At 42.0% G+C, this 25,976-nt stretch overlaps 1 protein-coding gene across 1 annotated transcript; it reads left to right on the top strand.

Annotated features, from left to right (window-relative positions):
• The first annotated feature begins 22 nt into the window (after positions 1 to 22).
• Positions 23 to 25,430, top strand: TGS1 (trimethylguanosine synthase 1). Its single transcript, XM_055432380.2, has 13 exons — positions 23 to 300; positions 3,055 to 3,119; positions 4,816 to 4,988; positions 5,559 to 6,396; positions 7,006 to 7,123; positions 8,051 to 8,137; positions 9,328 to 9,502; positions 11,468 to 11,774; positions 12,113 to 12,265; positions 13,835 to 13,978; positions 15,820 to 16,036; positions 17,556 to 17,634; positions 24,501 to 25,430. Exons 1-13 carry the CDS (start codon positions 197 to 199, stop codon positions 24,621 to 24,623), a joined length of 2,583 nt encoding a protein of 860 aa, XP_055288355.2. The 5' UTR covers positions 23 to 196; the 3' UTR covers positions 24,624 to 25,430.
• The last annotated feature ends 546 nt before the right edge of the window (positions 25,431 to 25,976 follow it).

Here is a 25,976-nt window from a genome sequence, read left to right as displayed (position 1 = left end):
GCCCCTTCCTGTCCCGCCCCCACCACTTCCGGCGGCGGCTGCATGCTTGCCACCCGCTAGAGCAGTCCCTGGCCCGTTTGTACCCTGCAGCCGGGGGTTCTCCCTTCGTCCGACCCTCGGCCCACGGCAGCCGAACCGCGGCGGGGTGGCCGGCCCGCGCCGTTTGCAGCGTGGCCGCCGCCTCTGAGGCGCTGTGATGTACTGCGAGAAGTGGAGGCCTGTGGCGGAGATGTGTCTCTTCATCGAAGACCTGCGGGAGGGCTCGCGCATCCTCTGCCTCTGCTCGCGGGCGTTTGTGGAGTAAGTCGGACACGGGACGCTCGGTCCCCGACCTGTGGGGCTTGGGCTGCAGACCCGTGGTGATGGAGCCCTAGAACCGCGGCCAGCGCGTCCGACCCTCGGGTATAGCGATGCTTACGAAAAAGGGGAAATCGTCCTCGGGCATCAGGGGGTGGTCGCCTGCGGCCCTGAAGTGAAGGAGGAAAAATATGCTTTGTGGGCTGTTAGCGGGAACCGTGGTGGCTGGTGGTTGTTATTTTACACTCGCCACCTGAGAGGACGGTTACAAGCAAGGGGAGTGAAATGCGAATGAAATTGATCTGGGATGTGACATCACACGGCGAAGGTTTGAAGATGACTGACTTTTGGTTAACATCTTTTTTAAAAAAAACTGTTGGGCTTCCCTGGTGGCTCAGATGGTAAAGGATCCGCCTGCAGGTGACCCGGGTTCGATCCCTGGGTCTGGAAGATCCCCTGGAGAAGGAAATGGCAACCCACTCCAGTATTCTTGCCTGGAGAATTCCATGGGCGGAGGAGTCAGACACGACTGAGCGACTAACACTTTCACTGGAAGCTGAAGAAAGTGAAATATACTTTCTGGTATTACACGCATGTGATGTTGTCTAGTGGTGATCTCTAGGATTTCATACAAAGCATAACGAAGTCATTTCCCGTGGGTAGTTTTCCCCACAACACATTCTCAAGCCAGAATTTAAGAGCACTGTCCTTAGAGATAGAATATCTGGTTTCACATCCCAACTCTGTGGCAAATGAGCTGTGTGGGCAGTGGGCGAGTCAAAACATCTCTGTGCTCCCCTTTCAGCCGTTTCAGAAAGGATTCCCTTTCCTTTTGACTGCTTTCATGAATGCGTGGTCCCTTTACAGTAGAGAAATGGCTACTGCCACTTCAGAGGTTTCCAAGAGTCATTTGCTCGGCGTGTATTTTGACCACCCACGTGTCTGGTGCTGTGAGAAAAAGCCGACTTAGAAAGGGTAGTGATGGTCGTTGTCCTCAAGGTATGATGATGAGCTGCTTGTCCAGGCCTCTTAGAGGGCAGTGTCTTCCTGGCATCCCTCTGCTGCGGGTCTGGTCTCCAGCCTTACAGTTCAGTTCAGCAGTTACAGTTCACTTGGTCTTTATCGTGTCCCAGGTCCATCTCTGTGTGTGTATGTGCTTCTCACTCAGGCATGTCCCATTGTGATGCTATGGACTACAGCCCGCGAGGCTCCTCTCTCCATCGAATTCTCCAGGCAAGAATACTGTAGTGGGTTGCCATTCCCTTCTCCAGGGGATCTTCCCGACCCAGGGACCAACCTTGCCTCTCCTGCATGGCAGGTAGATTCTTTACCAGCTGGGTCACCAGGGAAGCCCACCAGGTCCAGATAACACATCCCAAATCACTCTGTTTTGTGGACTGAGTTACACTTAGCAAACTCAAAGATTGCTCTATAGAGATCTCTTAGCAGGTGTAACAGGAAATTCTTTGAACACTCAGCATCAGAAATGCACATTCCCTGGTGATGAGCACTCTTAGAGATGTTTGAAAGTTGCCCTAAATGGGAAAAAGAAGTTCCATAGAAATGTGAGAGCTGGCAGTCTTCCTGTCTCAGATCATCTGTAGCTTTGGGGTAAACTGTTGACAACCTCGGACACCTGTCTCCTTTGCTCCTCAGCCACGGACAAGGGTCTTCTGCTCCATCTTCTGGACCTGGCAGGGCCTGCTAGGCTGCCCCAGGCTCCAGAAGGCAGGCAGGCAGGCTGCCACTGTGGGCACCACGGAGCCCCATGTCCTTGGGACTTGGCAGGCACACCACTGATGCCCTTTTGTGGCTGCCCTCCCACCCACTGGGGCCCCAAGTTGTTGGGGGTCAGAGGGCACATTGTCAATTGCATTTCATCCCTTCCCCATTCACTGTCCTTCTAAGTCACCATCTACCTTATATTTCATGAAGTACCAAAAAATAAATAAACAGGGGATATGAAATACATCAAGTGCACAAGAGCTTTGTTTTGTTGGATTTATTGTCACTCCATTAGAAAAGTTGTATTAGCTCTTCTTGCAGATGGCCTTGTGGCAGATACAATGGAATGTATTACAGCTTGATTTGCTGGTAGAAAGATAATAATAAAATAATAAAATCTCTCCCCCCTTTAAGTGTTCTGCTAGGTTTATTTTGGTTATGAAATTCCTCTCTTCGTAATGAAAAAAGGAGATATGTAAAGAAAAGTTTTATCTATTCACTGTTTTTAAAACTCACTGAGACCAAATTGTTTAATCATGATTTATGTTTCAGTTTAGTGAGAACTTCATTTTATGTTAGTCACCAAAACAAGCTCAGACCATGACTGTCTTGTCTACTGGTCCTATTTGCAGATGGAGTAGTGTCTGCACATGGGTTTGTAAATCTGAACGATAAATCTTTTGACATTTATGCTGTCTTCTTACTGCAAATTTATAGACTATTTCCCTGTTTGTATATCACAAGGAAGATCAGATTCTTCCCCCAATATCCAGAGCTGCCACTTAACTTTAATAATTAGTAGTTATCATTATAGTGTGCCTTGCATAGGATTATACCAAATGTTTTACATGTACAGTCAATCCTTGTTAGAACCCTGTAGCTATGTGTTATCACCTCTGTATTACAGATAAGAATAATGTGTTAGCAGAGAGCTCTTCTGTTTTTTAATCTTTTTATTAATATGTGCTGCCTTAACCTTGTTTTTTCTCTAGTTAAATTTTGTCAGTATTGACTCTTTAATTTGTTTCACAGAGATCGGAAATTATACAATTTGGGACTAAAAGGCTACTACGTTAAAGACAATGACAACAGTGCAGGTAATACAGTATGAAGCCCTATAACCCCTTTTTTTACTGAAATTAGCCATAATACTGTATAGAGAAGATGCGGATGCAAAGCAGGGAGGTTATTTGACTGGTCGTAGTTTAAGCACTTGCCTTATTTGGGAAAGCTTACTTGGCTGCTCATGCATGGTGTACTTCAGTTTCATGTTCTCGGGTCCCAGTGTCCTGGCTCTGGCTTGGGTTTTGGTTTGCTGGTTAGGCTACCCAGGCATTGGAGCCACCTCACTCTCACGGCCTCCTTGTTTCAGACCTTTAGCAGTTTTATAGGTAAATGATTCAGCGTCAACTCCAAGTGAAAGTCCACACTCTGGCCTGAAGTAAGGGGTCTACCATCTGTATTAACTCTCCCACATAACAAACAGAATCTCGTCTACACTTTGAGCCTCACCTGAAAACCACCTGGGTCTCTGTCAGACTTCCCTGTCAGGACCCCATTTGTCCCTTCCACGTGGATCTTTATGTTTCTCCAGACACGGAGGGAAGACTGCAGCACAAGTAGTGTGTCATGTGACCTGAGAAATTCCCCAGCTCTCACGTGATGGAGCCATCATTGCATCGTCACTTACCCACCTGGTAGAATGTTTGGTTGTGTTTCAGTGTGACGCTGTACAAGTAAGATTCCTCTAGACCCTAGGTTCCCACTGAACATGAGGGAATATGCATAGCCCAAGGGGAGCATGAGGCATACGTAGCTGGTCCATTTTCCCTGTTTGCTCTCCTGAGCCTCCATGAGTTCGTTACATCAGCTGGCGAGTGGAGTCTCCTTTATTTCCTAGATCGGTATCTTTCCGCCTTTGGCTTTTAGTAGAATTTCTGCCCATAGGATCATAGGATCTCTTTTTTCAGGCTTCATCTGTGCAGTGTAAGATTCCCATTCTGTTGCCTAAGATTGTTTAGCTTCAGTGCAGCTCAGCCCTAATTGAGTATGCTCATATAGAGTGTTTTGTCTCACATTTTTTAAATAGAGCATTTGAGTGGCTTTTGTCCAATTAATGCTATGATCTACTGTAATAGGATAAAGTAAAACTCACTTTGTTGTAATAAAACAGGTTTTCTCTAATCAGGGAGCTTGAAAAGATCTTCCAGTTCAGTGGATTTCAGACCTTTTTAATAGTGAAACCTTTCATTAAATGAACTTTCCCACAGAGTCCCAGGCTGTAAATCCCAGTTGAGATTGAAGTGCCCGTGAAGGGCTTAAAGACCTGCCTCTCACTTCTCTTATTACCAACTCCTAAAATAACTCCCCAAGTCATCGTGTTAAACCCACTGCTCTAGCATAGTGGTGCTGCAGATGGGAATGTGGAAATGGGGCTGTTTTCTCCAGGGCCACCCTGCTGTGTTCCTTCACACATCCTCAGTCCCAGCACAGCGCCGAGCAAGAGGAGGCGCTCTGTGCGGTGAGCTGAGTGGGCAGCTGGGTGGACAACGGCAGGCGGAGCCAGACTAGAAGCTGTCTCCTGGCTCTAGGAGGCTGTTTCCTCACTAGTCCACATTCCCATCAGTTCCTTTTTTTCTTCCCCTTAAAAATGATCACATTTGCACACCTTTACTTTGAGCAAGTCATGTAGTAACTCTGGATCTCAAGTTCTTTTTTATTAAAATGAGGATGGTAAAACAGGCATTTAAATCTTCTCTGAAACTAAGCTAACATAACAACCACTGTGTGTAGGAGAACAAGCCACGGAAGAGGAGGAAGACGGCCACTCCCAGGGCCCTGCAGAGCCCCACAACAACAGACGCCCAGACCCAGATGAGAGTGAACTGGATTCTGAGGCTGAACTCATGAGGAGTATGGGATTGCCCCTTCAGTTCGGTAGGATGTCCGCACATAAGAATTTTGAGGTAAGTATTAGTTTACTTTAATTGTTTGTTTCTTAATTTTCTTCATGAAATATCACACAGAATTTTTTTTATCCCAGATCTAATGCTTTCTTGAATTAGGACACTTCCCAGGGGGCACTAGTGGTAAGGAATCAGCCTGCCAATGCAGGAGACTTAAGAGACACTGATTTGATGCCTGCGTTGGGAAGATCCCCTGGAGAAGGGCATGGCAACCCACTCCAGTGTTCTGGCCTGGAGAATCCCACGAACAGAGGAGCCTGGTGGGGTACAGTACATATGGTCGCAGAGTCAGACATGACTGAAGCGACTTAGCACACACACATACACCTGTTTTTAAATGTATGTACGTATTTATAAGATAACTAGAACTTGTGGTTCTGGTTGTGATATGTCTCATGCGTGATGATTCCTCTTTTTAGAAACATAGATAGTACCATTCACTTGTTTGTGTAACTAAAACCCAGGTTGGGAGTTTAAGGGTATTTTGTTTAATGTCAAGATAGATTTAGATTCTACCGATTCTTATAGTTTCTGAAGTGCAGTTTATATTCAAGTTGTTTCTCTTTGTAGGAATCTATGAATACTAGAAACAAAGTTAAAATAATGAAAAAGAGAAAGAAAAAACATCAAAAGAAGTACTTAGATGAAATTAAGAGAGAATCCTGGAGACAATGTGAAGAAGATGACATTTCAGCTTCGGACGATCCTTCTTCATCTGAGAATGAGAACACCAGAAAGTACAAACTTCAAAGCCAAAAAGACATTGAGGCTGAAAGTTTTCCTGTTGAAAACACAGTAGGTCCAAAGCTGGAAATTACAGAGGTGTGGGAAAAGTACTGGAATGAATATGGTGGAGGACTGCTGTGGCAAAGCTGGCAAGAGAAACATGAAGGTCAGACCCTGTGTCCAGAACCATGGAATGTTCCAGACACAAAGGAGGAGTGGGAGCAGCACTACAGTCAGATGTATTGGTATTACCTGGAACAGTTTCAGTACTGGGAAGCTCAGGGCTGGACTTTTGATGCCTCACAAAGCCAAGATACGGACCCTGTATCTGTATCTTTAGACCCTGGCGGGTCTAAAATAGAAGTTGACAACAAGAAAGACGAAAATCACATGAAAGCAGACGAACTTTTTTCTCCATCTTTATCTGTTGGCAGCGAAAGCTTTAGTTCAAGTGATAAAGATCACAGTGAAATTCTCAATGGAATTAGTAACATAAGTCTGAATTCAGAGGAAGCAGAACAGAGACAGCTAGATCCCTCCATAAGTTGTGATGGATGTCAGTGTTTGAGTGAAGTTCCCAGCAGAAGAGAATGCCCTGCTTCTGGCCACAGTGAACCGAATCATGGAGGAACTACGGAAAGCAGCTCGTCTGGGAGCAGAAGCACAGACCAGCCAGCTCAGGGTAAGACTGGCCTAGATTTTTGGTGCTTGTCTTTTTGTTATTTCCGTTACTAATTTAAGAGCTGTATTAGAGACCATTAGATGCATTTGCTTCTTAAGAAAGAGAAGTTGTTTTTAATTAAATGTGACCATGCCATCTTTAAAGTTACTTAGATTAGGATTTCATCAAAGTGTGATAGCTAACAGATGTCACAGAGGTAACTTTGTGGATTAATTTGTATAGATCTGGACAGCCATGAGGAAAAGTAGTTTCACAGTTCACTTTTTTTTTTCACTTTGGCTACCCTCTGGCTTGAGGGATCTTAGTTCCCCAACCAGAGATCAAACCCAGGCCAGAGCAGTGAAGGCATGAAAGTGCCAAATCTTAACCTCTGGACCACCATGGAATTTCTTAGAGTTGACATTTCAAGTAGTTAGATCATGGGAACTTTCAGACTTTCAAATAGACCTAGCTAAGGATTCTGTATGTGGATACGCAGAATAAATAGATGTGGTCTGGTATGCAGTTCTTTGCAGGAAAGGCCCTGGAAGATGTTGATTGCCTTTGGAAATGACAGAAGAGTTGTCAAACCAGGGACAGAAACCCACTGTGATATCTCGACCTCTTTAGATTCACAGGAGTCCTCAGAAGCAAACACAGTCAGAGACGGACGCCACCCCAGTGGGACTGATGGGGACGAGAGTGGAGACGATCCACCTGAAGAGAAGCGAAGCAAACTCAAGAGGAGGCGAGTCACTCACTACCTTTCTGTCTAGCACACACCAGCACGCTTTAGGAATTCGGGAGCTTTCTGCAGGAGAGCACACCTCTACCTGCTCTTTCTGAACAGCACATGTTCTTGCTAACTCCTCAGTTTCTATGGTCCTTAGAAGCAGAGAGGTCCTTATGTGTGTACTTGTGTGTACTTATATTCTTGGGACCTCGTAGGTTCTACATACACACAGTGAGCTTAACTTAATTTGCAAGAGTTATTTCTCATCATTTTCATTTGTTACTGTCACCCACATAGTAGAGCTGACTAGAAGATTTGCACAAAAGGTGGCGATGGTGGCTCAGTGCTAAAGAAGCTTCCTGCAACACAGGAGACATGGGTTCCATTCCTGGGTCGAGAAGATCCCTGGAAAGGCAAGGGCAACCCACTTGGTGGGAAATCCCATGGACAAAGGAGCCTGCTGGGCAGTAGTCCATGTGGTCGAAAAGAGTGGGCCACTGAGTTAGTTAATATCACTTTCATCAGAACCTTCTTAACATTATTTTTTCTTCTATAACTTTTTTGGTTACGTTGATACCTCTCAAATATTTCCTTGTTTGCTTTTAAGGAAAACCTCTAGAGATATCACCTAGGAGATTAGTTAAGGCTACAGGTTAACTGGTGTTTTTCCAAAAGAAAATGGAGAAATCTATATTTGTACCATGTTCTGGAAGAGATAATTACTTAAGATTTGAGTGCTTGTTACTGTGTCCCAAACACTGCTAGGTAGTTGATCTCATTTGGTAAATCCTGATTGAACTGCACTTCTTCCTGTCTTTCTGGGTTTGTGAACTGTGGTTGACTGTTGTGATGGGAAAGTTTACATGGGTTGACTTTTAATATTTGCCTGAACTAGTGGGCTCCGTAGTTAATGGCTTATCACTGTTTGCTTTGTTTGTTTAGTCATGAGCTGGACCTCGATGAAAACCCGGACTCAGACTTTGACAGCGATGGTTCTCTTCTAGGATTCAAGCACGGCTCAGGGCAAAAGTAATGTTCTATCAACGCTGTTGTCTTTTAGAAACCTTAACCACTCAGCAGTCCTCAAGCTCTCTTGATACTCAGATAGGGAACGGTGGTTACATATTTCATGGCATTTGAGGTGTTACAGTCAAAGCACTGACCTATCTTATTAGTAAGAATTGTAGAGCTAACACTGCATTTGACATATTCACATTATTAACTCAGTTGCACTTCATAGCAATCCAGTGTTTTTAGTCTACAGAATGGTAATCGTCTCTTTGTGCTCCAAGCCATATAATCATTTAAGGCTAGAATTTATAGAAGTTAATAATATAAAGGTTTTTCCTGATAACTGCCACATTTTAAAATTCCTGGCAGAATTCTAGCCACATGTAATTTTATTGAGAAATCGCTTAGGTAGCTCTTGCAGCTATATGTTCACAGAGATTTATTCTGCTACCTGGAATTTAACTTAACTGTCCTATTTGGAGCACACAATTTCAGTAAAAGAGAAGGGCAAGATACACTTTTTATTACGTTTATAATATGGTTGGAAGATACACTTGACATTTAAAGCCAGACTCTTCAGAGTTTATTTGTAAGTGCTAAATTGTATGTTACTCTGTAGGTCCCTAATAGTCTCTAGGAGAGGCAGTTAATGAGGCTTCAGAGAATCAGTGAAGGCTTCACAATGGACATTTGTCTTCTGGGACTGGAAAAATTCAGATGGTTAGGTCAGCAGATGTTCTCTAGTTACTTTAGTAACAGGGGTTTACTTAGGTGAGTTCAGATAGATTTAAGAATCTAGTGGCCACTTTCAAGATAATTTGAACATATCCACAATAGCGTTAGAAGAGCTTTGGCATCACCTTACTGTGAGAAAAATTGTATTTTCCCCAACGAACATTGGGGTTATAGTTTCCTGCTATTTCTTTGTTACATTTTACAATATAATTTCTCCTTTCTGTTTTAGGCAAGATGTGTTGATGTTCCCACCTTTGGTGTTTCACATTTCCTTGAGAATTAATCTACAAGCTTGACCTTGAAAAGTCCTCTGCGTGTTTAACTGTATTTCATAATTTCCATAATTTAAAAAAATGAAATAAAAGTATTGACTGCTAATAAGAAATAGTGAAAATTGTTAGTTTCTTCTCTTTTTGTATAAAGAAGTCTGTATACCCTCATGTCTAAGTCCACTCCTTTTGGTTTGATCACAGATACGGAGGAATTTCAAACTTCAGTCACCGGCGGGTCAGGTATCTGCAGAAAAACATGAAGCGAAAGTCAAAGTCCTTGGACATGAGACGACAAATCACTATGAAAAACAAGCACATCTTCTTCACTGAAGAGTCAGAGAAAACTGGTTTTAAGAAAAGCAGAACTTTGAGTAAGGTGTGTGTAACATTTGCTCTATATTTACAAACCCAGTCTGAGTTTGTGACCCTGGCTGCTTTGTTTCTTCTGGTTGTCAGGGCACCAAAAGTTCTGTTCCTTTTGCTTCTTGAAGGCTTTTATTGTGTGAATGGAATTTGCAGAATAGTTAATTTGGAGGTGGTCTGATGGGGATGTTTGAAATCTGCAAAGTAGTAGCATGTGGAACAGTAAATAGATGACATTGTCTGATGTGTACAGTGACATCTCATCTGTTTCAGGCCAAGTACCATCCTGGAGGCCTGATTTCTGACAGCAGCTATTGTAAGCCTTAATTCTGAGGTCATCTAGAGGTGATCAATCTTAACTTTGCACTGACAAGTTCACCCTGCTGTCATGAGCCCCAAGGCTAATTTAGTGACTCACATTGTTAACTGGAGCACTCACATCCCCTCTCTCGGATTTTGCTGTACCAGCCTTCTGAGTACCTAGGAAACAAAAGTAATTAGAGTTGCTTTTGCTTCGTTTCATGAGTGATCCTTCTCTGTTATGGAAAAAGAGCACCATCCAGTGAGCAGTTTTGTGTCTGCCACCTCTGGAGCAGCTCTGTAGAGTGATGAAACAAGTCTCAAGCCCCATGATGACTTTGTTTTACCCTTAGGGTACATTATCTTTCCTTAACTTCACCATCCTTCCAAAACATGCTACAGATTTATCACTGGTTTTATTTTTACTGTATTTCAGATTGCTTGGCTTGTGGTGTTATTTTACTATGTGAGTGGTCCTGGCTATATCTGGAACAAGTTTCCTAGTACCAGTCCGATCAGTCTAACAGATGTTTCTACACTGTTGAATGTGGTAGTCCCGTGCATTCGTCCTTAGCTGAAGAGCTGAAACATAGCTGCTGCGTGTGGCCGAGGAAGTAAACTCAGCGTGGCTGTTGTGCCCTTAGTATCCGATTGGTGCCCCCAAAGGAAGGTTCTGGGTCGTGGTCTCCGCCCATCGCCTGTCACTCTTATTCTCGTCTCCTGACTCTTAGGAAGATCAGGAAGATCTGTTATGAAGGGTATTCATGTTAGAAAATTGCATGGAATTGTGCATCATCTGACCTTGAGCCTTGTTCGCATTTCAAAGAAGAAACCTGTTTCTTAGGAATCACTTTACTGACTCTGCTGCTTCATTAGAAGGCAGCTCGCATTTTCTTTAGCGGGATTGACACTAAATCTTTGTAGAGTTCATCTGTGATGCCGAGTACCGTTTAACATAGATCAAATAGCCTGGGCCATTGCAGAGAATTCTGTATAGTTGGAAAAACTAAAAGTTTACGGCTCAGCAATAGGTGAGTGCATTTGTAATGGTAATGTGTTCAGTTCAGTTCAGTCGCTCAGTCGTGTCCGACTCTTTGCGACCCCATGAATCACAGCACGCCAGGCCTCCCTGTCCATCACCAGCTCCCGGAGTTCACTCAAACTCATGTCCATCGAGTCGGTGATGCCATCCAGCCATCTCATTCTCTGTCGTCCCCGTCTCCTCCCACCCCCAATCCCTCCCAGCATCAGAGTCTTTTCCAGTGAGTCAACTCGTCGCATGAGGTGGCCAAAGTGTTGGAGTTTCAGCTTTAGCATCAGTCCTTCCAATGAACACCCAGGACTGATCTCCTTTAGAATGAACTGGTTGGATTTCCTTGCAGTCCAAGGGACTCTAGTACAGTTATATTGTTAGGAGACCTAATGGAAAGTTCCTGGAACAGAGACTTTTGTCCTCTTAGTGTTGATTGCATGCAGGAAGGTCATCATCTTGTGTTTAAGTGAGGTCATGGTATGTCCAGGTAACATTTGTGTTGGAATTACTTACTATTAACTTGTATGATGTACTGTACATATCTGAGCTAATACTGTGACACAGCTTGAAAATCACAAATGGTAAAGCAGGTAGACATGTTCTTTGTAACAGAGAATTCATGCTTGTAACATCTTAACATTTCAGGTAGAAAAATTTCTAAAATGGGTTAATGAACCAGTGGATGAGAAAGCATCACCAGAGTCAGTTTCTCATAACAACGTGCAAGCCACTTGCACAAGCAGTGGCTCAGAGGAACCAGAAATGTCTGTTGAGAAGGGGGATGACCCGGTGGAAACGAGTGAGGCAGAACCTGAACAGCGTCCTGCTGTGTGTCCAGCCGGGGAAGTGGGAGCAGAGAAGCATGATGGGACCAGCCCAGAAGCCACCGGGACAGATACAGAGAGCTGCGTGCCCCAGGCTGCTTCGGACCCTCTCCAGGAAGAGGCTGAAGGTGAGACTGTGCTCCCACTGTCGCTGGCGGAAGGTCATTGTTCTCAGTGTGCCTTTCCCTCGTTATCGTTTACGATCATCTACACCTCCAGACTCAGAGCCCCCTTGGCTTGAACAAGCACAGTAAAATAAGAAGTTAACTCACATAGGGAGCTATTTGAGCACCTCCATCGATGCTATCAGACTGGCGTCTGCCACCACGCTGCTCTGTAGGCTGCGTGTTCTGAAGCACAGCCCCAAACTCTAGTTATTTGATATAACCAGACTTTAGATAACTTCAACCTGTGATTTCCTCTTTCTGTAGTCAGCATCTGTATTGGTTCTGTTCTTATATTCTAGCTGAAAGTCAGAAGAAGAAGAAAAAGAAAAAGAAGAACAAAAAGGGGCTGAATCTGCCCCCTGAGATCGCTGCCGTGCCTGAGCTGGTGAAGTACTGGGCTCAGAGGTACAGGCTCTTCTCCCGTTTCGATGATGGGATTAAATTAGACAGAGGTAACGTGATGTATAATTTTTAACTTTGTTTTGAAATAATTTCAGATTTATAGAAAAGTTACAAGACTTGTAAGAAACTTTCATATCACATCTACTCAGATGGAGCTCTTTCTACCGTCTTGCCACATTTGCTTTGTCATTCTGTGTGTGTGTGTTTTCTGATCCAGGTACTCCTACCTCTTAATACTTTGGTGTGTATTTTCTAAGAACAATGATGTAACAATGATAAGGTTAGAAATTTAACATTGTTACCATGTTATAATCTAGAAATTTAACATTGTTACCATGTTATAATCAACAAAGTAGCGCTCTCCTTTCATCAATTATCCTAATCATGTCCTTTGCAGCATTTTTTTCCTTCCAGTGTAGGATCGTATATTACATTTATTTTCATGTTTCTTTAGTTTCCTTTAATCTGGGACAGTTCCTCAACCTTTTTGCCTATGATGACTTCGACATTTTCTAGAGAACAGCTGCCAGTCATCTTCCGCAGTGTCTCTCAATTTGGATATATACATGTTTTTTAAACTCAGACTCAGGTTTATTCTGTATTTTTAGCACAATTGATAGATGATTAAACAGAACATCTGATGTGGAGAAAGCTTTAAGTTAAACAGTTAACAGTGGAAAGTTTTCATTCTTTCTCTAGCTTTCCTACCATGACCTTAAACAGCTCGCTTACACTCAGTTGCACAAACTGACACTTATTTTCATGTTGGGGCTACTGAAATATTGGTCTTTATTAACTGTCAAAATCAGGAGGTACTGATCTGTGGTGGAGTTTCCAGGGTTCCTTAAACCTCTTAAAATTATTTGTAAAATGTTATATATCAGGGAGCATACATAGAGTTTGTTGGGGAAATAAGACTGGATAAAAGCTGATAATTCTATACCAGGAGTTTATGTGTTTATTCTTCTATCAGTGAGGAGCCATTTAAAGTTTTGGTTTAAAAAAGGAGAGAGAAGGAGTAGGAAAATTGGTACATCATTTTGTTCAGAGAAATGTCATTCTGAAAAATGTAAATTCCTTCTGTTGGACAAGAAGGAGGAGGGCAGTGTCTGTTTTGTCTGGAGTGGACACGGGACTTCGTTTCTGAAGATGATGACAACCGTACAGTCATGCTGTCACATCCTTGCTTTCTGCAGATTTTGCCAAGTGTCTGGTACAAATATGGTTCATTCCTTCCCTTCTAGGAATGAATTAATTGAGAGCCTCAGTGAAATTGGGGAGTTGATCAGCTAGAACAGCTACCTTTCTGTTTTCCATGATAGGCAGGCAGTTGTTACTATTTCAGACAGAAAAATCAGTATTGCTTTCAGTTATTGGAGGCGTTTTGTAAAAGAATCAGGCAAGAATACAGGTGGTTGTTTATGTGGAAATTGGGACTGGGGATAGTACTGCTCTGTTTATAACAAAATTTGTAGACCTTTCTTTCAAACTGGATAATATATGATTTTTTGAAAAGAGAAACTGAGTTGTTTTTTAGGTATTTATCAATGTTTGCTGTGTCTGTGTCTGGCTTGGCTTCTTGACACTGAATGTCCTAACAGAAGCCTCTCCCTTTGCAGAGGGCTGGTTTTCAGTTACTCCCGAGAAGATCGCCGAGCATATCGCGGGCAGGGTCAGCCAGTCCTTGGAGAGTGGCACCGTTGTGGATGCCTTCTGTGGAGTTGGAGGAAATACCATTCAGTTTGCACTAACAGGGAAAAGAGGTAATTGGTCATCAGTGGTTTACTCATTAATTAATTTCAGTTTATTCATCAGACGCTTCATTTTCCTTCAGCCCTATCTTTACTGAGATATAATCATTGATAATTTAATGCCAAATATTTAACAGTAATAGTTAGAATATATTAAGACTACACTTGGTGTACTGTTGTTGTAAGTGTTTAATATGTATCAGTGTATTTAGTCAACAGTTGTGATATATATCTTTTATACTTTCTGTGTTTAACAAATAAACTGAGAAGTAAAACATGCAGTAATTTTCCCAAGATCACACAGACCCAGCTCAGCGGCGGCAAGATTATAACATGATATAAAAGTAAAACTATTAAAATGGGAGAGACTGTTCTCTGGAAGAAGAGAAGCGTACATGGTGCAGCAGGGGAGGTGGGGTCCAGCTTTGCCCTCACCCGCTGTATGATTTTGGACTTCCTTTAATCTTAATGGAAACGAGACATTAAATTGAGAGAACCCGGTGATACCTTTCAGCTTTGACATCCTAAGACACTAAGAACCTTTTAAATATTAGACTGTCTTCATGGTTGTTTGACTTCGGAATCCAGAAAAGAAAACCTGTTACTATATATCTGCCAGGAACTGTGTCAAGTAGGTGGTACATGTGCTGTTTCCCGGGATAGATTGTGGGGGAGGCTTTATGAGACTGGACAAGGTGGCCAGTGGCCGCTATTCCTGGACATTGCAGTTCCCCGCAGTATCCTCCAGCATCTATCAGCACTTCATTCACCTGCCAGATTGAGTTGCTCACACTCGGTTAGGCCTGAAGACAAAAATGGCTTCCAGGAGAGCACAGATGGAAAACAGGGCGATTAGGCAAATACAGTTGGTGTTGAAAGTCACTTTTTTCTGTTGAATTTTTGCTGTTGGCAGTGTATCTCTGAGTCTGTCTCCATGCCATCAATTCAGCAGATTAAGCAGTATAAAGGACCTTGTCCCTTTTATAAATGTGAATGTTATTTAGAAGAATAGTGTTGTGGATGCATGATTTTGCAACATAGGTTTGGTGCCTGTATTCACTGTTCCAGTGATTTACTTAGTGCATTATTTCCCCAAAGCATTAACAAACCTTGAAACCAACATTTTCTGTAATACAGCCGTTTCCTTGTCAACCATGGTGTATACATCAAGATTGCACTCCGCCCTTGCAGACATAAAATATTGCCACTAACATCCTGTTGCACGCACAGGTGCACATGAGTAATTTACTGCAAGACATGAGTTAGTCGGAATTAACTTACGTTTGCGTTGCTAATTATGAAATTGAAGTAAATTAAATGAGAGCCCGTGCGGTAAAAACATGACGTCTGTTCCCTCTACCTAAAGTGTCTCATTAAACATCACCAGCAGGTGTTTCTGCATCTCTTCTTCATAAGTTGGCTACATAGGTTTGTCAAAAAGTGTTTTATTTGCCTTTCTATAGACATTGTCAAATCTCTGACATCTTAGCATTTCTAAGCTGTCTGTGCAGCCATCACCTTCCTGAGTGTCTACCGTCCAGCTCTGACCACAGACCAGACTTGGGATGCTGGGTAACCACCTCACTGCTTGCCTTGGCCTAGCGGCCTAAGTGAGACAGCTCTGCAGGCCACATCCTTGGTCTCATTTTCTTGATATAGCACAAGTGAATCTTCCTAGGTTAGGTGAAAATTTTAAATTAAATTCTCTCATTTATGTGGCCAAATCTCCCTTTAAAAACTCTTTTTAAAAGGGACTTAAACTCACAGAAAATGAAGACTGTTCAGAAGATGAACTCGTCCATGTAACTGACAATCACTATCATTGAACTCCTCTTTCTTGTTCCTGTTTTTAGTGATTGCCATCGATATTGATCCCGTTAAGATTGATCTTGCTCGCAATAATGCAGAAATTTACGGTGTAGTGGACAAGATCGAGTTCATCTGTGGAGATTTCCTGCAGCTGGCTTCTAGTCTAAAGGCTGACATCGTGTTTCTCAGCCCGCCTTGGGGAGGACCGGACTACGCCACTGCCGAGATCTTCGACATCAGCACGATGATGTCTCCTGACGGATATCCTTTGGAAGTCCTAGAGTTCACTCAAATGGTGGTTGAGAGGAAACGTGTGTGTGTGTGTGAAATTAGTGAACAGGAGAGATGTTAGCTAATAGCACTTGATAGATTCCAGTTTGTTTTGCATAAAAATTAACTGGTGATTGATCTCCAAAAGTTATGGCAAATGTGAGGTTATATTTCCATTGGTTACTCTCCAATTGTCCCATTAGAAAACAAGAACTAAAGGGCATTAATTGTTTGGAATTACTGTCTGGAAATCAGGGGTTTCCTCAGGACCTGTCCCTGGAGTCTGGATGACTGTCCCCTGACTTCTCTTCAGCTCACACTGACCTAAGTTGTCTGCGTCTCCAGGTTCTGCCTGTTACTCCTCCAGGTTACTGGAGCAAACCTCTTATTTCAGGAAGACTAGCTTGTGTTATTTTTCCTTTTATCTCAATTCCCCAGAGGAGTCATTTATGGCTCTTAACAGGAATTGTTTTAAATTGCTAATTAAAATTTAGAAAAAATACAGTGGACAGAGTTACTTGTCTTTATTTTTTACTAGAAAGATGTGGTTATTGTGCCTTCCCATTCATCCTGTTTTCACAAAGACTAGGAAATAGCAGAAAGAAAGAGCGTGTGTTTCTAGTTCTTGGTTTCCTACCCTAGGATAATCCAATACATAGATTAAACTTCTAATCCCTGATCTGTTGGAGACAGTTCAGTCAGTTCAGTCACTCAGTCATGTCTGACTCTTTGTGACCCCATGGACTGCAGCACGCCAGGCCTCCCTGTCCATCACCAACTCCCAGAGTTTACTCAAACTCATCTCCATTGAGTGGGTGATGCCATCTAACCATCTCATCCTCTGTTGTCCCCTTCTCCTCCTGCCTTTAATCTTTCCCAGCATCAGGGTCTTTTCCAGTCAGTCAGTTCTTCACATCAGGTGACCGAAGTATTAGAGTTTCAGCTTCAACATCAGTCCTTCCAATGAACACCCAGGACTGATCTCCTTTAGGATGGACTGGTTTGATCTCCTTGCAGTCCAAGGGACTCTCAAGAGTCTTCTCCAACACCACAGTTCAAAAGCATCAATTCTTCAGTGCTCAACTTTCTTTACAGTCCAACTCTCACATCCATACATGACCATGGGAAAAACCATAGCCTTGACAAGACAGACCTTTGTTCTCTTTTAGGTCCCATTAGAGGTACTGTTGGGCTTCTCAGGTGGCTCAGTGGTAAAGAATCTGCCTATAATGCAGGATACCCCGATTCGATCCCTGGGTCTGGAAGAACCCCTGGAGAAGGGAATAGCAACCCACTCCAGTTTTCTTCCCTGGAAAATTCCATGGATAGAGGAACCTGGAGGGCTACAGTCCGTGGAGTCTCAGAGTTGGACGTGACTGAGCAACTCACACACACATGGAACACTGTTTCATATCAGAATACATTTCGGTTACAATACAACAGTTGAAGAACATGTCTCTAATTGGAAATCAATTGCTGTTTTTGTTACTTTTCCTTAACTACTGTCTACCTTTGAAATTTTCAGACTTTCCCAGAAGATCACTAATAATATAGTTTTTTTCCTTCCAAGAAATGCTGATATTGACCAGGTAAGCCATTACTGAAGATCTTCTATGAACCTCTGGTGTGACTGTTACAGAGACTGGACAGAAAAAGATACAGGGTATTTCTTTACTTGAAAGCATATTTGTGAGAAGGGCCTGGCTTCTTTTTTTTTTTTCTATTAGAAACCTGGAAGTGCTCAGCAGTTAAGTCTACCCATGCCCATTTCATCCTGTTCATCTCCTTGGCTCCCGGAGTACATGACCATAAACAGAACACTCAGGGCTTTTCATTCCATGTCCTGAAAGGATGAATGTGTTGTGTTCCAATCCTGCACACCTGACATAGCCGAGATATCTTTACTGAAGCCTGCCTTGAGAATAGGTGTTAGGTATTCCTGAAAATGACAGCCTCGATGGAAATACACAGACAGATGAAACCTTAATGTGACCAACAGTTTTTTCTATGGTCTTGAGGTATAGGGCACTTGACTAACTTTCACATGTCCTCATTCTGTTCTTATCACATTTATTTTAAACTTGTTTTTTTTCCCTAGAATAATAACTGCTTCACAGAGATCTGAGGATGTCTTGGTTTCATGCTTTCGTTGATGTGTTTTGTAAGCACTTACTGCTCCAATATTCTGGCCTGGAGGATTCCATGAACTGTATAGTCCATGGGGTCGCAAAGAGTTGGACGAGCAGCTTTCACTTTGGCTTTCATCACATACCTGCTTGTGCTAAGTATGCTGCTGAGAATCTTTGGTCTTTCATCTTTAAGGTTTACTCCAGCATTGCTGGATGTTGGTTTTTGCTTTCTCTCCCATTTGGCACTCTGAGAGCTGACTCTCATTGAGCTTTGTTCATCATATCTTACTCTGAAATTATCTCCATTATTTATTCAGCTATGGTCTCACCATCTTTTTCCCTTTATCAAGATGTCTCTTACATGACAGTTAATGTCCCATAACTGTATTTTCTGGTGTTTTGTCTCCTTTTTCCTTGTGGGAGATTAATTCTGTCTGTTCTTCATTCCTCACATATTTAAATTCCTTCTATCCCATCTAATGTGTTTTTCGAAGAATAAATGAAATAAGAGGTAAAGCATATTTCACAGTCCCTCCAGCCCGTAACTATTCAAAACTTCTTGTGTCTGTTACTCAGAAGATCCTGTCATAAAGTTATTGTGGAAAGAATGTAAACATTACTAAGATTTGGAAGAAGAACAATAAGTAAAGATGTCATGATTTCCCTAGAGGGGAGAGCGGACATCTTTAGTATTTGTAAAACGGGGACTTCCCTAGTGGTCCAGTGGCTAAGACTGCTGCCACTGGTGAGGGCATGGGTTCCATCCCTGATCAGGAAACTAAGATCCCACAAGCCATGAGGTGCAAACACCACCCCCAAAAAAATTGTAAAATGACAGAATCTAGTTTATAAACACACATTCCAGATTGTAGATTTTTCTCTTCTCCTCTACTAACCAGTAACACTTATGTACTGAACTTGTTCTTGTGTTAGTTTGTTACGCTTTCCCATCTTTGCTTCATCTGCTTAATCTTTGGAATGCTGGGTTTCAGATCTGGCTGCAAATTAAATCACCTGAATAGCTTTGTTTTTTAATTCTGGTAGAACATTCATGACAAAATTCACCCTAAATCACTCTGAAGCACACAATCCAGGAGTGTTAAATACATTCATGTTGTGGTACAGCCGTCAGCACCATATGCCTTAGGACTTTTCTGTTTTCTGACACTGCAGCTCTGTACCCATCACAGACTAACTCCACATCCGTCCACCACTGCCCCCAACGCCCACCTTCTACCCTCTGTGTCTGTAAATCTGACTACTCGTATGTACCTCAGTAAGTGGAGTCATCCAATATTTGTCCTTCTGTGTCTGGCTGTTTTCACTTAGTATAAGGTCCTTAAGGTTTATCCATGTTGTAGCGTGTGTCAGAATCTTCCTTTATTTTTAAGGCTGAGTGACATTCTGTTGTATGCACACGTTTTGTTCGTCCTGTCACCCGTCTGTGACATTCAGGGTTGTTTCCACCTTTTGACTGCTATGGATAATGCTGCTATGAACACGGTGTACACACGTCTGGGCAAGTCCTTGCTTTCAGCTTTTTTGGTTATGTATCCACAAATGGAACAGCTGGATCACATGGTGATTCTATTTTTAGGTTTTGGACTGTTCTCCACAGTGACAGAATGATTTTACATTCCCAACAGTAGTTCACAAGAGTTCTGACTTGCCCACAGCCTCAGTAACATTTGTTATTTTGTCTGGTGATAACTGTCCTAGTGGGTGCCTCACTGTGCTTTTAACTTGTGCTTTCCTAAGTGATGCTGAGCATCTTTTCATGTGCGTGTCTTCCGGGTATTAACCCTTTATTGGATATATGCTTTCCCAGTTTTTTCTCTCATCCCGTGGGTTGCCTCTGAAGTGTTTTTTGTTACTCTTGTTGTTGTTGTGGCTGTCCCGCACAGCCTGGGGGATCTTAGTTCCCCGACCAGGGACTGAACCTGAGCTCCCAGCAGTGAGGGTGCAGAGTCCTAGGGACTGGCTCACCAGGGAAGTCCCTCTTTACTCTCTCAGTAGTGCCTTCTAATGCACAAAATGTTTTCATTTTGATGAAGTTCAACTTAGCTGATTTTTTTGTTTGTTGCCTGTGCTTTTGATGTCATCTCCAGAAACGATTGCTAAATTCAGTGTCTTGAAGATTTTCTCCTGTTTTCTTCTTTGTACAGTTGTCACTGAGTAGCTTTTTTAAACTACTGATAAGTCTACTGGGGAGGATTCTCTCCAATTTATTTTCTGGGATGAGGCCCACACATGAATTTTTAAAACCCCCCAGGTGATTGTCATGTGCCGCCAGCAGTGAAATTCTCTGGGTTAAAAGAAGAGGAAACAGAATGAACACGTCCGAGCTATTCCTCTGAGTTTTGAGGGATAATCTTAGATCGCGGTGCTTGTCATCTGCTGGTGAGCCTTTGTGTCTGAACATCAGCCTCTCAGGTAGTGTGTGCTGTGACAGGAGAAAGAAGCACTCTCTCCTGGCTTTATATCAAATTGAATATTAAACCTAACATCTGCTACTCATGTGACTCAGTTCTAGATTCCAGGATAAGGCTGAGCCTGTTCCATAATTCTGTTTTTCTCGCATGTAAATATTACACATCAAGAAAAGGAAAAAAAATTTTTAAGAAATTATTGTACATCACAACTAGTCTCACAGGAGGCTAAATGATCCTTCTGTTAAACATTAGATGGGATATTTTGGTACTTGAATGACAATAGGAAATTTACTGTCACAAAAGTTTGAGTGAGTACATCTTTTCTAGTTAAATGAACGCTTGCCCAAGGAGAAAGTGAACTTTTTTTTTTGCATTTTGGTTTACTTCACACACCTGCCAGAATTGCAGTTGGCAGCTAGCTCATTCACATTCTACCTCTAGAGGGAGTAGTGATACTAGAGAATAATAAAAGTCAAAAAAACCCTTGAAATTTCAAATGCATTATACCGGTATTGAATTTGGATCAAATTACTGTGGGAAATCAGAGTTTCTTTTTAAAATGAAGAAAATCTATCCACATATAGGATTTTTTTCTCCAATCTTAATCTGTTTGATATATTTTAATAACTTCCTTTTTGAATGTATTTTTAATTGCAAGATGCTTGATTATTGTGTTGGTTTCTGCCATACATCCACATGAATCAGCCACAGGTAGGTATACCACATGTAGGATTTTTTAAATGAGAGAAGAGATAGTACTGCAAGATTTAGAAAGAGCAGAGTGGCATGCTTGACATGAAGTCGAGTTCATGGGAGTCCAGTTCTCAGTTGTACTTCCTGTCCAAACAGACTGGCGTTTCTTTTGGTAAACGTAGTATATTTAGGTCCAATACCAGAAATACAGCCTGTAGTTGGGAACTGCGGATTTTTATCTATTTCCTTCTTTCCTTCCCTTCCCCTCCCTCCTTCCTCCTCCTCTTCTTCTCCTTCTCCTTCCCCCACCCCTCTCAATGTATTAAACTTCAAAAAGGGGAAGGAACGAGATGACATTATGTCAGTTAAACCTACTAGTGAAAAATAAAGACAGCTGTAAATTGATGGCAGTAAGTTTGCTTGAAAGAAAATATTATTTATTGCCTTGAACTACATAATTTTTAGTTACGTAGTTAGTGATAATTTCATCTCCAGAATTCTAACCTTTAAAATGTATGTACTTCTGAAAATATCTTTTAAAAGCACAAAAAGGCTAAGGTTAGAAATCATTTTTAAATAGAACACTTAAAGTAACATACTAATTTTGTTTTAAATTTCTTTCTAAACACTAGATGGGTGTTTTCGATACTTGCTTTAGTTGTCCATCGTCTGAGTCTCCTGGCTAGAATGAATGCATCCTTTGGTTTGGTTTTGGTTTTGGTGCACTCCACTGCCTAGAAGAAAAACCCTTAAGCCATTTACCCAGTAGTTGTTGAGTAAATAATCTATAATAGACCTCAAAAACTCCCATGGAAGACATCTTCATTCCTTTTTCTACCCAAAATGCCCAAGTGCAGGAAACCCTACCTTCTTAGATTCATGTTAATGTAATTCTGTGTATGAATTACAGGGTGCTCTTTTCAGGGAGATTGGTAATATTCCTCCTTTTTAGATTTAAGAAGCCAAACCTCATCTTAATGGCTTTCTGCTTTGGTGAGCAAGTTACGGGTAGAACCGAGATGTTGCCGCCTGCCTCTGGGTGCCCTGCTCTCCCTGTTCAGCAGAGTTTTTGCTGCTGTTTCAGCTCAGCACCACTTCTCTTCACCCACCTCGTCTCTCCTCCTTTCGTTCCTCTTCCTCTCAGTCCCCACCCCACACCCAGAGAAGACGTCTGCTTTGCCAGCCTCAACTTTCTTTATGTAAATCATTATTTAAAGGAATGGGAGAAATACTGGGTTTAAATTATATCTTAATTCATAGGTAAATTACTCTGAAACAATTATATTTTAAACATACTAGTCGATAGACACCTTTCATTGGTTAAAGACAAAATTCTTCATTTGCCCTTCGTTGTGAAAAATCAGACTGGCACAAAGATTGCTGTTGTTTAGTCACTCAGTCATGTCCAGCTGTTTGTGACCCCATGGACTGCAGCACGCCAGGCTTCCCTGTTCTTCACCATCTCCCAGAATTTGCTTGAACTCACGTCCATTGCATCAGCAGTGCCATCAAACCATCTCATCCTCTTGTCCCCTTCTCCTCCCTCCTTCAGTCTTTCCCCGCGTCAGGGTCTTTTCTGATGAGTTGGCTCTTTGCAACAGGTGGCCAAAGTAGTGAAGCTTCAGCTTTAGCATCAATCCTTCCAATGAATATTCAGGGTTGATTTCCTTTAGGATTGACTGGTTGGATCTCCTTGCAGTCCAAGGGATTCTCAAGAGTCTTCTTTAACACCACAGTTAAAAGGCATCAGTTCTTTGATGCTCAGTCTTTTTTATTGTTCAGCTAGCACATCCATACATGACTACTGGGAAAACCATATGTTTGACAATGCAGACTTTTGTCAGCAAAGTGATGTCTCTGCTTTTTAATACACTGCCTAGGCACAAAGATATCAGAATAGAAAACGAAACACTTATTTCTTCCTAATAATTGCTGCTCTTAGATGACTTCAGTATTTTTCACTTCTAGTTTTACTTTAATTATTTTACGCCTTTTTAGTTAATAGTGGGATGTGTACGTGCATCTTCTCATTGTAACAGATACTGTTAGGCTTTTGCTATCATCTATCCCTATTGATAAAAACACGGCCATCTCTTTGCATCTCTGTTGGAGCGGTTGATATCGACACTGTTACTTTCTTAGTGGGACAACCTCTTTTTTTTCTTTCAGCGTGTACTGTGGAATGACCTTTGCTTCTTCCCTGTTTCTGTATCTCTGACGTTTTTCTAAGAGGAAGTTGAAGTGCTCTAGAATACATGCTCATTGATGATACACAGTAAATCTTACTTCCCGCTAGAAGCTGGTGGAGCATGTGTAATACCACTGAGATTAGCTGTCTCACCTCCAAACCAGCCCCTGGTACTCCGGGAGCCCTCTCTCCCCCACTCCCGGTCTCTGACCCTCAGGCTTCCACTGCGTCCCCCTTTCCCTGCCACCCTCGGCAAACTGGTCTCTGGTGATGTAATCATGGTTAGAAGGGAGTGTATTTGCTAGTAATAGACCTGAGAGGTTGAGAAAAGATGCTGGACTAAAATGAAACTTTGTCTATTTAAGGACTTAGGGTAGTAAAGCATTGCTCTTGTGAAGGATCCTTTTGAGGTTAACTCTTCGGAGGTGGAGAGATGGTGGTGCTTTAAGCTTCTCAATGACAGGGCCAGTCACCGTATACGAGTAGACCTCTAAAAGAGCAATATATTTAATCATAATAAAGGGGGGAGGGGAGACTTAAAAATACACACATGCAAGAGCAGCAGGTGGAGGAGGTGATTCAAGCTGGGAGAACAGCACAGAGCCACCCAGGAAGCAAGAGTCAGGCCATAGAAGCTGTAGCTCCCGTGAGAGATGGACAGGTCTGTCTCACTTGCTGATGTGTTATATCTTAATAAATAAACCTGATATTCAGGAAGGATATGTTGATTTTCTGTTCCTCTAAGTTCTGTAACTTCTGGCTTTGGAGAGATTAGGTCTTACACAATAACGTAGCACCATGGTCCTATGTCAAAAGTGTCTGAAACAACAAGTATTTCTGCCACCAACAGTTCACTAATACTCACCTGGAAAGTGACAGTGAACATTTGAGATGCCTCATTATTTGAAAGTCTTAAAAGCCTGAGTGGTATTGTCTTGATAAAGCATCTGAATGGAAGGTTTATTTTGAAATCATGCTTATGTACATATGACCTTCTTCTGTTCCATTTTCAGGTGGCGTCCTTGGCTGGGCCTGGAGGGCAAGTGGAAATAGAACAAAACTTTCTTAATAATAGATTGAAGACAATCACTGCTTATTTTGGGGACCTGATCCGAAGATCAACCTCTGAATCATAAGTGAGTTGGGACAGAGAGACCAAAAGATCATGTAGCAGTCAGATTATCATTCACCGAAATTTCTCTCTGTGCTCACTGATGTTTTTTGCCCAGAGTCTAGTGGGTATTTGTGCCCAAATACACATTTTCCCTCACTGGTGCAGCCCTATGTGAAATTTGCTTTTAAGCATCCATTTATTTTATAGTTAGTGTTTTTTAAGTTTCTTTGGGAAAAAATATTTTATAATGTAAGAGTTTATATTCTTTTTCTATTAAATGGCAGTCAACAGAGGAAGAAAATGTGTCTCTTAATTATTCATGTAAAAAGTGTGTTCAGTCATTTTTACAAGTAGGTCAGAATTCATGAACATGGGGCTCTGGCCACTGGGGATGTGGGACCTTTATCTTCCAATAATACAGGCATATTAAACTTTAAACAAAACATGACTTTGGCTGGGATGGAGCCAGGGGATTAAAATAAAGTAGAGAATTTCCAGTAAATATTAGAAAAAAATAACAAATAAAAAGCAACTGGGTTGGAGAATGGAGCAATGCTAACTTTAGTCTCTTGAAACTTCATGAAGTTTGCCTGTTTGCCTTGCAATACAGTAGCAGGTGAACTGATCATTAAGGATTAAATTAATTTCTTTTTAATCTGCAACATCAAAATCTGTCAGTGTTGTAGGTTTTTATACTTTTTCATCAGGTAGCATTAGTGTCTACACCGTAAACTTGTCACCATTTTTTAAACAGTGGCAGTGCTGGTCATCCACAGCTCTGTACATGGCCCTTAGCACTAGAATATGCCTCTTGGGGTGGGAGACGGGAGGGGTAAAAGCAGATATCCAAAATCACCAATTATTTTTGTTTTTGTCACTTAACCTTTCATGCATATACTTTGTCCTCAATGCATTTCCATGCTTGTATGTTGTTAATATTAAAACTGATTTGTCTTACTAAATGTACATGACTGTGTGCAAATATAACAGGAAGCCTAACCAGGGTTAAAATACGCCTGCCCGCTGATGGCACAGATAGAGCTGACTTATAAAATGACTCACTGATAGATTACCAGTGGTCCAAAGAACTTATCAAGCAACCCCGTTGTTCAAACAAAATCTTCCTTAGAAGCCAAATCACGTTCTAGTCCAACTCGTTTTGGTTTTTTCTTCTTACCGTGGAACTTTTTAAAAACACTTCTATAGAAGTGAATATATACTCCAGCAATTTAAATACAAAGCTAACGCACCTACCCTACCATCCTCCCCTGCCTTGACCCTTCCTCTGCATCTCCATTGCTCGCATTTCCACTCCTCTTCCCAAAGGCAGCCACTGCTGACACTTTGGTGTGTGTCCTTTAAGACACTTCTCTGT

This window comes from Moschus berezovskii, chromosome 16, assembly GCF_049115385.1.
Source record: "Moschus berezovskii isolate FMDL1 chromosome 16, NW_MosBer_1.0, whole genome shotgun sequence".
NCBI lineage: Eukaryota > Metazoa > Chordata > Mammalia > Artiodactyla > Moschidae > Moschus > Moschus berezovskii.
This window is presented reverse-complemented; position numbering and strand designations above follow the sequence as displayed.

Bases quoted from the DNA above. Each gene is read 5' to 3' on its own strand.
- TGS1 (XM_055432380.2), top strand. From the start codon at position 197: ATGTACTGCGAGAAGTGGAGGCCTGTGGCGGAGATGTGTCTCTTCATC. The intron at 3,120-4,815 runs GTAATACAGTAT...CACTGTGTGTAG, and splicing joins AGACAATGACAACAGTGCAG to GAGAACAAGCCACGGAAGAG. The intron at 17,635-24,500 runs GTAAGCCATTAC...TTCCATTTTCAG, and splicing joins GAAATGCTGATATTGACCAG to GTGGCGTCCTTGGCTGGGCC.